The following is a 15,876-nucleotide window of genomic DNA, read 5'->3' on the forward strand; positions in this document are numbered from 1 at the left end:
TCAACAAGTTCTTTGAACTCTGGCTGCATGTCGAACGAGAGACTAATAGCGTATTTATCCACATATACAAGGAATAAATCGCATTTATTATCAAGTTTAAGTTTAAAGTATGGAGACCAAAAATAGTATTCAATAGCTGTTGAAGTCAATGACACATCTGTGGTCGATCAGAGTTGTCAACAAGTTCTTTGAACTCTGGCTGCGTGTCGAACGAGAGACTAATAGCGTATTTATCCACATATACAAGGAACAAATCGCATTTATTATCAAGTTTAAGTTTAAAGTATGGAGACCAAAAATAGTATTCAATAGCTGTTGAAGTCAATGACACATCTGTGGTCGATCAAAGTTGTCAACAAGTTCTTTGAACTCTGGCTGCATGTCGAACGAGAGACCCTTAGTAAAGAATACACGTGGACATTAGTTAGATTGGAACATATTTTTGTGTTGGTAATGATCATGGTCGAAAATGTCTGCTCGCAAATAGACCCGAACAGAGCAAGTAGTTTCGTGGCCATGTTTCTTTTGTTGGAACACAAAGAAAACAAAGAACCAAAGAACAACCTACATGTACTATAATTTCGCGTAGTAACCAAGTAGTGGGAGATTGCGGCATACTGTGACTGCGCGTCACATTATTATGCAAGACCGGAAACTGTCTGCGGGCCGCTCCAAATCCCGTCACGTGCCAGGTCCGGCCCGCGGCCGTAAATGTTGCCCGCCCGTGCTGTAAACGACAGTGTTGGGATCAAGTCACTGCCTTCGAGTCACGAGTCATTTCGAGTCATTGCACATTTTGACTCGAGTCAAGTCAAGTCAATGGATTTTCAAAGGTGACTCGAGTCGAGTCAAGTCACTCGATTTTTGGAGGTGACTCGAGTCAAGTCGAGTCAAGTCAAGTCAAGTCACGAGTCAAGTCATAATTCAAGTCAAATTGCGTTTTCGAAGTATGAGACATGATGACCTCATTGAATTTTGCTAGCTATCTGAAATGCAGATTGAATGGTCATTGATTTTGAACCGATGAACGAATATAGAGTTCAATATACACGCAAGAAGGCGCTGTATCGCTCACATGTACGTAGAACTGCTAAACCTCAGCTTATAGTTACCAGCAAAAATAGAGAATAGATATGAATTGATAAGATGCAATACATTACGCATTTACAAATCGATATGATACAATGCGAGCTTGCGCCAATGGTTGAGGACTATATAAACTATATTCGAATTCAGTTTACATCAAACAAGAGGTTTGGTTAAGGTAAAAACAGAGAACAGAAACTGTTTCACTATGCTAGTTTACGACAACGTAAGCTGTAAGCTTCGATCACTTCGTTTGTGGTCAATTTATTTGTGAGAGAACAATGGAGGCTCAGTAAAACGCACGATCATTAAATGATTGGTCGCTCTCACGGGTTACACCAGCGTTTCGCGAACAATCCGAACATATGCAAGATAAAGTGATTTTTATCGACACCGATTACTTGATGACTTGAAATTGACTCGTAAATTTTGCTCCGAGTCACGAGTCAATCCACATTTCTGATAGACCGAGTCAAGTCAAGTCATTTTAGCCAAGTGACTCGAGTCAAGTCAAGTCATACGAAAAAGTGACTCGAGTCTGACTCGAGTCAAGTCATGACTCGAGTCATCCCAACACTGGTAAACGATAGACTTCTAGACTCTGTGGACAACTCAGACTCGTAGCAATATACATTTGGCACCCTGAGTACTGAGTTCGCTGAGTTTTTGTCATTATTACGAAACCTATATTGAAGAGATGGCTTTGTATAATTTTGGACGTATAGTTCCATTCTTAAATATGTGACTGGCAGCGTTAAATCTGTATACACTGGCTATGCATGTATGTATACATGTGTGGAATAAAACCATTAACGATATAAAACTGTGTGAAAAATACGTCATGACTAGAGCCCGACCTATATGGCATTTTTAGCTGATACCGATAAAACCGATAAGTATAGCGCCTGTACCGATAACAGCGATATATCCAGCCTATATACGAAAATATGACATCTATAGCTTATGGCGCATTTCCAGAACTTCAATGCATTTATTTTAACAGTTTTACAGCCATTGCCCTGCTTGAACATGAAATTAATCGGATGCATCTGGATACTTGTAAGCAGATGCGGTCAGTAGCAAGGAATTTGCATTTTATCGGAGTACTTAAGTAGGTTTTCCCTTCCTCGCACTAAATACTCAAGTGGGTATGGTTTTTAGACTACTTCTGCTGCTAACTCTACTTAATAGTTTTCAGTTTTTGGGCAAAACATAGCCTTAGAACACTTATTCCTTTACTGACATGGAAATCGCTACTTCTACTTGAAATTGGGCAAAAATTTACGGCACTACTTCTACTTGAGTAACAATGATGACTACTTGATCGCCGCTGGTGTACGCTACACCAAATGTATTAATCAGCAGCGGTACTGTTTTGTTCGAACACAAAGAAAACAATGCCAGTTTTACACCACATAAAAGGAATTCAGTATTTAGACGACCATACCTATACTAACACTGTCAATTTCAATTTCTTCAGATCGCGTACCCTCAACGAAACAAATCCGAAAATGCTAACCAGGTTCAAGTTCGAGGTTGATACGACCAAAACGCAATCAGAGCAGTGTTGGGATCAAGTCACTACCTTCGAGTCAAGTCAAGTCACTCGATTTTCGGAGGTGACTCGAGTCAAGTCGACTCAAGTCAAGTCAAGTCAAGTCACAATTCAAGTCAAGGTGCCTTTTCGAAGTACGAGGCATGACTTCGTTATTGCATTTTGCTAGCTGCTTGAAATACAAATTGAATAGTCAGTTATTTGGAATCGAGGAACGAGTATAGACTCAAATATACATGTAAAAAGTCGTTGTATCGCTCACACCCACGTACAGCTGCTAAACTACGTAAGTAATTGTATAGCATCAGTCTCAGCCAAAATATAGAATAGAATTCGGAACCTCAGAAAGTAGAGACGAATTGATATGATACAATACACTAGCCCCTACACATCCAAGAGATACAATTCAAGCCTACGCCAATGGTTGACGGGAATTGTAAACTTTTATAAACTATATTCGAATTCTAGTTACTTCCAACAAGAGGTTTGGTTAAGGTGAGAACAGAGCACAATGAGCACTGAGCAGTCTGTGAAACAGAGATAGATATTTTTCTATTAGATTACTTTACTACTAATTTACGACAACCCAAGCTGTAAGCTCCAATCACATCGATTGCAGTGAATTTATTTGTGATAGAACAATGTAGAAGCCCAGCAAAACTCACGATCATTAAATGATTGGTCGCTCTCACATGTTACACCAGCGTTTCGCGAACAATGCGGACATATGCAAGATATAGTGATTTTTATTGACACCAATTGCTTGATGACTTGAAATTGACTCGTAAATTTTGCTCCGAGTCACAAGTCAATCCACATTTCTGATACGCCGAGTCAAGTCAAGCCATTTTAACAAAGTGACTCGAGTCAAGTCAAGTCAAACGACAGAGGTGACTAAAGTCTGACTCAAGTCATACCTACCAAGGCTTTGGCACAAATTTCGAACTGCTCAAGCTCCGGCTCCGAAGCTCTCTTCTATGAAAAATTAGCTCCGGAGCTCATTGACACCGCTGCTCCGGCTCCAGGTCCGGCTCCGGCTCCGTTAACCATCGAAGTTCTCAGTCAATTACTCTACGTCGCGCCGAACCGCTATTTTGTTAGAGTAAGCACAGTCCGGTGACGTCATAATTACTCTATGTCGACTGTCGAAAACGTCATATTCGCAAAAGAACTCAGTCCACGGCATTGCTGCGTACCGCATCAAAACACTTATGCGACGTTTTAATACCGGCGGTGCACTTGCTCATATCAAGCCATACAGTTGACTGTAATCTTTAAATTGTTGGATTGTTCAAGTTTAACTGCAGCAAGCGCAACATGAGCCCGTCGCGACCATAGCAGTAGAAATTCTCTTTCTACCAAATGCCCAATTGGTTGAAATTCGATATTGATGCGCTCGTTACCAGTCCGTCCGGTGTCGATCAAGTTTACTGGAATATAGATAGTTTTCTTTCAAAAGAAACAAATAAATGCAGAACTAGTGCCACTGAGAATCTGGTGTATAGTGCACCGAGTCAGTAACGAATTAAACTATACACACTCATTGCGCGACAATTCAGGAACGCGACTCTTTCAAGCAGACAAGAATAAATTCAATAAAACAGATCATTACATCCGGGAAAGCGAGCATTTAATCACTAATTCCCAGTGTTGGGATGACTCGAGTCATGATTTGACTTGACTCGAGTCCGACTCGAGTCACCTTTTTCGTATGACTTGACTTGACTCGAGTCACTTTGCTAAAATGAATTGACTTGACTCGGCGTATCAGAAATGTGGATTGACTCGTGACTCGGAGCAAAATTCACGAGTCAATTTCAAGTCATCAAGTAATCGGTGTTGATAAAATCACTGTATCTTGCATATGTTCGGATTGTTCGCGAAACGCTGGTGTAACCCATGAGAGCGACCAATCATTCCATGATGGTGCGTTTAATTGAGCTTCAATTGTTCCCTCACAAATAAATTGACCGCAAATGAAGTGATCGAAGCTTAACAGCTTACGTTGTCGTAAACTAGTTGTAAAGTAATAAAAATATCAAAATTTCTGTTCTTTGTTTTTACCTTAACCAAACCTCTTGTTTTATTGAAATTCAATTTTGATATAGTTTATATAGTTCTCAACCATTGGCGCAGGCTCGAATTGTATCATATTAATTTGTAAATGGGTAATGTATTCCATTTCACCAATTCGTTTTTCTATTCTCTATTTTGGCTGGTAACTATGAACTGAGGCTATGCAATTACTTACATACTATATCAGTTCTACGTATGTGTGAGCGATACAGCGCCTTCTAGCGTATATATTTAACTCTATATTCGTTCATCGGTTCGGAATCAATGACCACTCAATCTGTATTTCAGACAGCTAGCAAAATACAATGACGTAATCATGCCACATACTTCGAAAGAGCAACTTGACTTGAATTGTGACTTGACTCGTGACTTGACTTGACTTGACTCGACTTGACTCGAGTCACCTCCAAAAATCGAGTAACTTGACTTGACTCGAGTCACCTTCGAAAATCGATTGACTTGGCTTGACTCGAACCAAAATGTGCAATGACTCGAAATGACTCGTGACTCGAAGGTAGTGACTTGATCCCAACACTGCTAATTCCGCTCTATTATATCCAACACCATAGGGTCCCGGCATCGAATTGACTGTAGCTCGCATCGCGAAAATTGTTCGCGGACTATAACGGCGTTCTGGGATGCGGTTCTCTATTTGCGTTCGCAGATCCTTAGAGCAAAACATGATCATCCGCATGATCGTGCTCGCCTTCGAATCGGCATGTGCAAGAACAGCAAGGTCACGTTTATCGTCTGGCGACGCTTCGTCTAATTCAGTGTTTCTTAAACTCTTTCCCTTCGCTTATCACTAATTTGTTGTTTTACCACACGGTGTACCACTAACTTGTTTTACCACACGGCGTACCACTAACTTTTTCACTACAGGTCATACCACCTTAGTACTTATTTCACTTGAATATACCGGTGTTTGTTGGTTATTCCTGGTAGTACTATACCGCAACATCAACGGATAGCAAGAAAGCACCATTTAATAAGATAATTGCAACTGTTTCTTATGCAGAAGCTAGCCAATCTGAGGTACGACATTACTCACAGCACTCTTTGCGTACCATCTGAGAAGCTCTCGTGTAGCACTGTGGTACGCGTACCGGCGTATCGCACTTTGAGAACCACTGGCTAATCACTCATTACTTAATTTGCTCAACTCACATATGCACCAGCAGTCCCATTTTGTGAAATACTGAGTGATCAATATTTTTCGAACGGCTCTATTGGCCATCCCATGAGTGTTGTGCTGATGACGGGTATGACGAATAACCACGTTCCAGAATACAGTGATGCACGGCATATCTCGCATACCAAGGTTTAGCGCGTTATGTATGAACAATTGGAACATGCTTAGTTTAAAAAAGTGAGGCCAATGAGGCTCCAATTCTTAATTTTTTGCACGATCACTGTAGCATTTTGTGAATTCAGCCAAAAGTATTAGCATAGCATCTTATAAAATACATCGAAGCCGGAGCTACTTTTCAAACAACTGGTCTCAGCTCCGGATCCATCAGAGTTTTATTTAGAGCTCCGGACCCAGCTCCGGCTCCGCTCAAAATACAAGGCTCCGGGGTTCCGGCTCCTTGCTCCGGCTCCGGCTCCAAAGCCCTGATCCCAACACTGAATAAGAGCAACACCAAAAACTAAGGCGAGTCATAGGCGAGGGCGGTATGTACGTACGTAAAAATATGTTGGAAACCGTATAAGATGACGTATTCTATCCGAGATATCTGTCACTGTCACGGTATTGGATTTAAAATATCATTTCGTCCTTGGGATTCAAGGCCACCACATTTTCTGTTCGATCACATACTGATGTCAACGACGACCATGGATTGTTGCGAACGAATTGTTTTCTCACGCGAGAAATTCATTTAAAGAGTTGCTTTTCAACTGTCGTTCAGCAAGAAAAATGGCTTCGGGTACACGCACGAAAAATCGACATTCCAGTCAATGTAAGAGTACGGTGTTGTGATTCTGCCGAATGCGGGGTAATGGTAGATATTGGATTACCGCACACATATATACGATAACTTCGAGAAATACCAGGTTAGAGGGTTACCGACTACAGTATATTTCAACATAAATTCAGATTTCGCATTTGCCTAGTTTAAACAGGAATATTTCCAAATCCTTTCAATCTCAACATTTCTTCGAGTGTCCTTGCCATACTCATACTTTGGCTTATACGGTTTGAAATCGGTGACAGCGTTAAATGAGAATTGTTTATAGCTCACCATTAGATAAGTGTGCATCAGTTCTGTTTATTAGCAATCTTGATCAGTTCAATACACCACAAAATTGCAATACAATGAAAAGATAGGAAGGTGTCGAAACGACTGGGGGTAGTCTTTGAAACCAGACACCCATCTTGGCCTGGGCCCTAGGCGATGTAAAGAGGAGGCATGTACACAGGATGAAAAAATATGTTAAAGTGTTGGTAGTAGTAGTGGAAAATCTGATTTACTCAAGTACAAAAAGTAGATCAAAACTACTTGACTACTTTGAGAAAGCAGAAATACTTCGTCACTGACCGTGTCTAAATTTAGATGTAGTTTTTTTCGTGAAAAATATAACTTCTGTAATAATAGTAATCGTCAGATTATATATTTTTATCTGCACAAGACACACACAATGCGATGCATTGAAAAGATCGGAGGATGCCGAAACGATCAAGTACGGTCTCTCAATCTGGCATCCACTTTGGCCTGGTGCCCGATATCAATGTGCGAGGGTGAACCTTATTTGGCTGTCTTTTTCCCTTCTTTTTAGACGATTTGTCTTGCTATTTGCTATACATGTATATTGGCTTCTCTGAATGCCTCGTTCATCGGGTCTGGTTCTGTTTTTTTTGCTGCCGCAAGGACGAAGGACACAGGGGAGAGAGGGCCCACACCTCCTACGCTCAAGAACGTTCTATTGCTACGAATCGATCCCGGTATCTCGAGCGTATATGCGCCACCTCACCTGCAAATCCATTCAATCACGTTCTTTGGTACGTATTTCTTGCTTGATCATCGGGTCGACTACGTCATTCGCTGCGCTCCTGCGCTTGGTAAAAGTAAATGATAGGCGACAGAAAAAAGAAATAAGCCTATAAAAAGGCAAGCTGCCGACCGATCACGATACAGAAAGAGAACGAGGTAGAATCGGCCATTCGCGAGGACTGAGTGCTGATGGAGTCAGAACTGTGTAACATACGGCTACCTAAATTCAGGTTTACAGGGAGTAGATCAATCTCACACCAATTATCCTACTGCTCATTTTGTTATGAAACCATTGATCTTTCAATTTGAAGAATGTAAATGCGTGCTTGTGATTGGCGATGATATGTAGAGCAATTAGGTCTTAGGCATGAATCTTTCTTGGTTGATAATAGTTAATTCTCCTGCTTAAATCCATCTATGGTTCGCCCCTATCCGTTTTGAATGTAAATTTAAAATTTCAAACAAGAGATGCCAGAACGGGGATGTCATACGACTCGCGAAACAATGAGGACAAAAATGAGAAAATGATAGTAATACTCAGCATATTTCTATCAGAATTTGATATTTGTAATCAGAAACACCAATGTGCGACATCCACACCACATTTCGAGAAAGTAAAAAGTTCAAACTCAGTTCGGAGTTTTTTAGAAAATGGGCTAAAAGATTTGTGGTGAGCATAGTGCTCACAGAACATATTGAAAACATCAGTGGCCGCACTGCTACATAACTTCTCACTTGAAATACATCAGATTTGATGTATTCAATGACCGTAAAATCTGCATTTTAAAAATATGTTAGTTTCGATAAAAACATCTTCTAGAATACCTCGCTTTCTTAAGTGTGGTAAGCCGAGGCGACCAAAGTAGTCAACTTTGCTAGAAGGCCTATAGTATCATTTAAAACAAAAATTAATCTAAAACAAGCATGTTTAAAACATGGATATCGTTCAAAAAATGTTTTTGATTGTTTTTGTTTACCATTACGTCTCAAATCTTTAAGTAGTCATAATGGAGTGACATTCGCAATTGAAAATATTGAGTAAATGCGACTTCTTTGACGAAAAAGGCTTCCGACTCCTGTCATAAACGGACCAAAAAATATCTTTGAACCTTTCCGCATCGTATACGTCGAATGTATCGGTTGCATGTTGTCCGTAGGCTCATACTTTATGTTTTTTATGGCATAATTCTACAATGTTTGAAAAAGAAAACAATTTTTTTATTGACATTTTTTAAAAACACTGTTCGAAACATATTTTTAGAAAATGTTTTGAAATCCATTTAATTTATATGCAACCCTAATGGCTAGCCAAGTAGAAGTAGGTGTAACGTCTTGGATTCCCAACTAGTATAAGTAGGGTTACCATACGTCCTCTTTTAAGAGGATTTGTCCTCTTTTTTGACTTTTTTGAAAGTGTCCTCGGAGGACGCCCTTTTTTTTAGTCAACCACCCGGCAATGTGGAGGAATAAACGGTATTTTGGGCTCTGAGCCGGAAAGTTGACCTTTTTTTTTTATGTGGAGGAAGAAACGGTATTTTGGGCTGTGAGCGGGTAAGTTGACCTTTTTTTTAGTCAACCGATCACAAAGTGGGAAAAGTTCACCGAATTTTGAGAATTCCTCTCCGGTTTTGCAAGTCTCAAATTTCTGAAAAAGTGTCCTCTTTTTAGATTTCCAAAATATGGTAAGCCTAGTATAAGATGCTATTCAGGAAACGTGTTAAAACTTCTTCATGTTGAAGTAGAAATGATAGGTCTCAAAAGTACTCAAGTAAGTCGTTTCGCAAAGTAGATTTGACCAAGAGTGCGCATCCAAATGTATAAAGTAATCAAAAGCATATAAAGTACGCAGTTATCTTCCAAAAACTATTTAAGTAGAAGCGGAAGTAGTCTAAAAACATTGCCACGTGTGTAAGTAGTGAATGTAGGCAGAACCTACTTGAGTAATTCATAGAAGTAAAAGTGCATCGTTACCGACCACCTGTAGAGTAGATGTGTTACATGAAACAAATCTGTTGCAGTTCCCTTGTCTGAGACACTAACGTATCAGCCCTCGTATAAGATGGGACGTTTTGACGCGTAAGTTTTTCCAAGTCTCATTGGATGCCTTATAAAGGAATAAGCATCTATACGTTGGCATCATCTCACGAAGACATATCTGATCTATTATCTAGCTTCTAACGTTTGCATTTGGTGTCGTTTGTATCATTAGATGGATATCATGATTCCTTGCTTGCTATTTCTATTTGCCTTCAACACACCGCCAACGTGTGCAACAAACGCTGAATCGTCACCTGTCAAAGAAACTATCTGCAACCTGTGCCAGCAATGGGATGAAAACACGGATTTGGTCTCCGTAGGAAGTATAAGGGAGGGTGAGGCTGGACCGAAGGGTAATACCGGGTACCCTGGGCCACAGATAACGATTGGCAGACCCTGTGAAATCGGACCCCCTGGTAAAGTTGGACCAGTCGGGCCTAGAGGCCCTAAAGGGGTCGCTAATATGACTCTTATCGAGCAACGGGTGGATAGAAAAATCGAGGAAGGTGAGATTTCATCGCTGTCTTTTTTCGAGTGCCGATTGTGAAACGAATTCTGTAATTTCTAGCCATTCAAAAATTCGCCCCGAGAAGTTGTGACAGCGCCAAAATTGGCGGTGTTTCGACATTGATCATTCCCGAGGTCGGAATCAGGAATGTGTTATGTGATGTAACTGACGATGGTGGAAAATGGACCGTAGGTAGCGGCGCGGTTTTAGTAGAAAATTGAGATTGAATATAAATTTCATAAAAGATCTTCCAGCGAAGAATGAACGGCGACGTTGATTTCTACAGAGGTTGGGATGATTATGCGAATGGATTTGGCGACATGCAAGGAGATCATTGGTTGGGTATGACTTTTTATATGTAACTTTTGTGGCCGGTTTGATCTAATAAAGTGCGCCAAGCCGCACATCATGAGGAGCACGGATGAGGAGTATGGAAATATTTTTCTGACGAATCTTAATTAGTTGGCCTACGAGTGAAAGTTATTTAATCTATCGGCAGTTAAATATCATTATACCTAATGGGCGTGATTCAATATCACAAATATTGTTACTGAACAGCACGTCGTCTAGTAATCTATAGTTAGGCCTACATATAATGGAATAATATCAATCATCGCATTGAACAATGTTCCCTTGTTTTATGAGGTTACGAAGAGGTGCCATATCCATTAGTCGTGATCTAGCAGATCTATGGTAAAGTAAATTGACAGTGTGAGCGAGCTTAGAGTGAGCACTAGCCTATTGGAGTATTTGTTTCACCATCTCTTCACTGCGCGCACACCAAGAGCTCCTGCACATATGTTAGTTTGTAATAATCTGGCAATCTACTTTCTCCCAGGCCTAGAAGTATTGCATCACATGACTAAAGGAGGGAATATGGAGATGAAAATCAAAATGATCACGAAAGATGGTGTTTATTGGGTTGCTAAATACAGGTGAATATGAATCGTCGGTATTAGTATTTCGGTGCATTGTACAAATCAACAGTGGTTGGCAACCTCTGGTCCGCGAAAGGTTAGTACACATTAGGTTCAGATTTATATTGGTAAAGATTACTGATAAAAATTCAATAAATTTCTCTGTTTCAATCCCCGAGCACTGAGCAAGTATCCAATTACGGTAGCTGTTTTCGTCACAGACAACAGTAGCTTCAAGATTTGCCAGGTGATGTTGTCCTTGTTGCTAAATTCCAGAAACAACGACTTCGTACAGTCTGCTAGCGTTTTCTCAAAATCCCATCTCCTCTAGCTGACTTCTCGGATTTAGTGATATTCCAAGCGATTTTGAACTATGCCTCTGTAACGCTGTCGGAAATTTTAACAATGCCACGAAATATGGATTGCTGGGCTTGACACTTAGCTAGTAAATCCGGGCATGGACCGATGCCGGATTGGATATGAACCCGGATTTTCTTATTTTTGCCGGAGCCGGTTCGGAGTCGGATCAATACTTTTCCTGCAACGGCCGGATTCGGATCGGATCCGGATCAGTACTTTTTACTAAGAATATAGCAGCCTTACCCTTAAAGCATAGCAATTTACAGCGTAGCTACGCTGTAAATTGCTATGGTTAAAGTGAAGCGTTTATGAAAATACCACATGTCAAGTCCAAGTTGGCATAATTACTTCAGATAAGGGTTGGGTTTGATCTATGAGTTTTAAATTTCCTGTTTGCATTGTTTCAATCAATATTCAATACTATTCTGTGAGTAGATAATTATCATCGAAGTTTTTCGGACCGGATAACGGTCATTTCTAGAATCCGGCCAAGGAGTCGGACCAGTGCTTTAAAAAACAGGATCGGAGTAGGACCAGAGAATTTGTCGATCCGCCCAGCACTATTATCTAGCAACGTTTTTTCCTAATACGAGATGGATATGTATCTTTTAACTCCGGGTGAAATTGTCGGTGATGTCGTTTCAAACCTCTTCGCGTCGTTACGACAGCCATTCTTCGACAAATACGACACATCGGCTTCGATTTATCTCCGCGAAAGCTAATTTATTGTTCTACACTGAGTTGAAAACTCAATCCGACAGTCGCCGAGCATGTCCATTGTCCATGTCCACATTCAAGTCAAAATACAAGCAATTTCTACTAAATGAATACTAGTTCGCCCTCAAGATTACCTGAGCCATCGATCTCGCCTTCCGACACATGTCACCTTTTTTGTCACCTGTCCTTTTCTATTCTCTTCTTTTGCTTTTCATTCAGTGTGCATGCCTCCTTTTTTCCACGCCAACGCCAGATGGGTGTTTGATTCGAAAGACTACTCCAAGTCGTTTCGACCCTTCCTATATTTTCTATCCTATCTCTTCCTATCTTTTAATTTTCTATTCATTTCATTTTTGTGGTGGATTGAACTGATAAAAATTGCTAATAAACCGAACCGAATTTTCGTGGTTTAATTTCCCTGTTCAAGTCTGTTCAAGTCAGTGATGCTGAGCTAAACTGAACGATTCTCATTCTCCAGCAACTTCAGCATCGGCCCCGGATCCGACTTCTACAGACTGCACGTATCCGGATTCTCCGGGAATGCAACCTTCGATGCTCTCAGATATCAATACAATCAACAATTCACAACGAACGACGCGGATCACGATGGTCGGTCAGATGGGAATTGCGCTTTCGACTACGAAGGAGGCTTTTGGTATACCGACTGCTACCACACCAATCTGAATGGAAACTTCCACAAAACAGGCGACAAAGGAATGGTTTGGTGGGATGGTCGTACCGCCAACCTCCTTCGCTTCTCGGAGATGAAGTTTCGCAAAAGATTGTAAAATTGACTGTTGTAGATCTGTGACGTCACACTTCGAAAGGATCCTTCCTCTAGTATGACTGTGGCGTCACACCGACGTATCAATGCAGTGATTAAAACTTCATAGCGGTATCTCGCAGTCCCGGTGTTTTTAAGCCGTAAAAATTCATTTTCAAGAATATTAGGGCAAGACGGTTATTGATCAAATGAAAAAACACTGAAAAGTCGGGCAGGCATTACTTATTCCAGCAGACTTGTACAAACTACTGACCTAATTAGTTGACAGGCTAGTTCTAGATCTAGTTGTGGGTTTTAAAACGCACGTAAGTAGTGTATGTGATCGCTGGCACATTGGTGTTTTTGCATGGGGCTCTTATGGGCCCGCTCGCACATCGTATGGAAAACTCGTGTTGGCACATCGTACTTTTTGACCCCCCCTATCGCTCGCACATCGTAATGTGTTCTTATGGGTGCGCTCGCATGTCGTACTTTCAAGTATAGGCATCACTTGCATGTCGTATTGAGAACTCGTGTTGGCACATCGTGCTTTTAGGTATAGGCATCTCTCGCACGTCGTAATTTCATGTATAGGCTGCGTTGGCATGTCGTGCTTTCGTGTATAGTCATCTCTCGTGTGGTGTCTTATATGACTGCGTTGGCAAGTCGTACTTCGTATGGTGTTGATTATGTTTCAAGTAAATAGTCACGTGATTGATCCTTACTTGATGTATATATTGCATATTATTATATATGACCGATTCAGGTTAATCCCAACGTTTACGGTGAGTGCGACAATGATATATTGTTATTCTTATGCCCGCGGCGACATGTCGTACTCTCAGCAAAAAAGGTGCGAAATAGTTTGCAAAATCTAGGAATCACTCGCAAGGTAATATTTTGGTAATTAGTTTGTCACAGTACCGTCGTAGACGGCGATTCCAATACCAACAATAGCCGCGTTCGCAAACTAACACTTGAAAAAGGTGTGAAATATTTGTAAAATCCTACGATCGCTCACAAGATAACGCGTCAGACATAACCATCTCTCGTGGTTTCGTGTTACCGAGGTAGGAATCACGCACAAGTAATATTTTGGTAATTAGTTTGTCGCAGAACCGGCGTAGACGGTGATTCCAATACCAACAATAGTCTCGTTCACAAACTAACACTTCAAAAAGGTGTGAAATGGGTTGCAAATCCCGCGATCGCTGACAAGATAACACGTCATACATAGCGATCACTCGTGACTTTCTATTACATACATACCGATCGCTCACAATGTAATATGTTGGTAATCAGTATGTCACAGAACTAACTAGATTTCACTGGTAAGATTTAATAAGTAACGAATAACAGAACCGTCGCAGACGGTGAATCGAATACCGACAAATTCTCACTTATTTCTGATCCAACCCTAATCCTTTGCGAAGTTGACGCTTATTCAAAAAGGTGTGAAATGATTGTAAAACCCTACGTCGCTGACAGGATAATGCATCAGACATAACGATCCAGTTATTTTTGGGCGTCGGAATCCATTCGCGAGATGTACTATAAGCTAAATTGAGATAAACCGAAATGAAATATTTTGACTTCGGCATAGTGTGAATTGAAATAGGTTTGACAAACGTGACTACCAACTTTGATCCAGTCATATTTCAAGATTATACTTTGAAACAATCCTTGAAACTTACAACTCTATTCGCGATCCAGTTTTCCGTTTGTCAAATAGAGTTTCAGTAAATACTATTGCGATATTTTAATGTGTTACTACACACAATAGAATCAATCAATGAAATATCGCCCATTGTTGTAAACATTTCCAACTTGACAACCGCTTGCACATAACGCGATCGAGTTGCAATGCGATGAGTTGAATTGCAATCGAAATAATTTCAACCTACTTTGTCATATCGCGATTTGAAGTAGGCTTGTCAGACATGCTCGCAAACTTTCCCTCCGTTGTATTTCAGATTAATTTATTCACACGATCACCATCTCGCTGTCTTCGCATTTACACAAGCGCCTACTGTTCCCACTCGCAATTTCAGCACGACATTTCAACTTGTCACAATAGTTGATTATTCACATATTGATTTGGAACAAAAGAAATCTTGAACAAGTTATCGGGTTATTTTTTTGTTGTAATTGAGTGTACGGAAATAGTATTACGTCTCGACATCTTACCATCTTACCATATTCAAAGAGTCAACCACAAAAACATTGTCAAGTAAATCCGTTTGTAACTTACCCGACCAACTCAAACAGTATCAGTATGAAAAACAACCAAGCATACACGAGTCCATACAATCACCTCAACCTAAAATCCATAACAAGTTCGGTTGTATTCATATCATGACGATGCGTCTTTTTTATTCAACTTTAAAAGTCGTTATTATTCTGTAAGATGAAGGAATTACTACGCGGTATATTAGACAAGACAAACTTATTACTACTCGGTATATTTTGTACGACAAAAGTAATTTCTACTCGGTGCAGGCGACTTGAGATTAACATAATATGTTTGAGTATGCGAAATTTGAAAGTCTGACCAACGTAGTTGAGAATTCATTTCTTACAATCGAACGCTGGTGTTATATCGAAAGTTATCATGCTGTAAACACAAGGATTGATACATTGATTTGACATATGTAATAGTTGATCATGACTTGATTATTAAATTATTCGTGTTAATTAGACCCGGCGTTGTGGTAGAGGTTATTATGACAGCAACAAACTTTTCAGTACCATTGTTATTAACATATTGAGTTGTAAAACTATACGTGTCTGAAATGTTCTTGATTGGAAAATTATTCCACCTTGGTACAAATCACTCTGCGTATCGCGGATATCAGAAAATATTT

The 15,876-nt window shown here is 40.3% G+C and overlaps 2 protein-coding genes across 2 annotated transcripts in view; one reads left to right on the forward strand and one right to left on the reverse strand.

Annotated features, from left to right (window-relative positions):
- Positions 1-15,876, reverse strand: part of LOC145435942 (uncharacterized) — a 293,102-nt gene that overhangs the window by 42,635 nt on the left and 234,591 nt on the right. The gene's annotated exons all lie outside the window — the stretch shown is intronic.
- Positions 9,840-13,261, forward strand: LOC145435302 (microfibril-associated glycoprotein 4-like). The gene is made up of 5 exons (XM_080312604.1): positions 9,840-10,253; positions 10,316-10,443; positions 10,501-10,597; positions 11,094-11,190; positions 12,728-13,261. Exons 1-5 carry the CDS (start codon positions 9,920-9,922, stop codon positions 13,035-13,037), a joined length of 966 nt encoding a protein of 321 aa, XP_080168730.1. The 5' UTR covers positions 9,840-9,919; the 3' UTR covers positions 13,038-13,261.

The sequence above is a fragment of the Botryllus schlosseri genome, chromosome 3 (genome assembly GCF_051294905.1).
Source record: "Botryllus schlosseri isolate E-star chromosome 3, Bs_hap1, whole genome shotgun sequence".
Taxonomy (NCBI): Eukaryota; Metazoa; Chordata; class Ascidiacea; order Stolidobranchia; family Styelidae; genus Botryllus; species Botryllus schlosseri.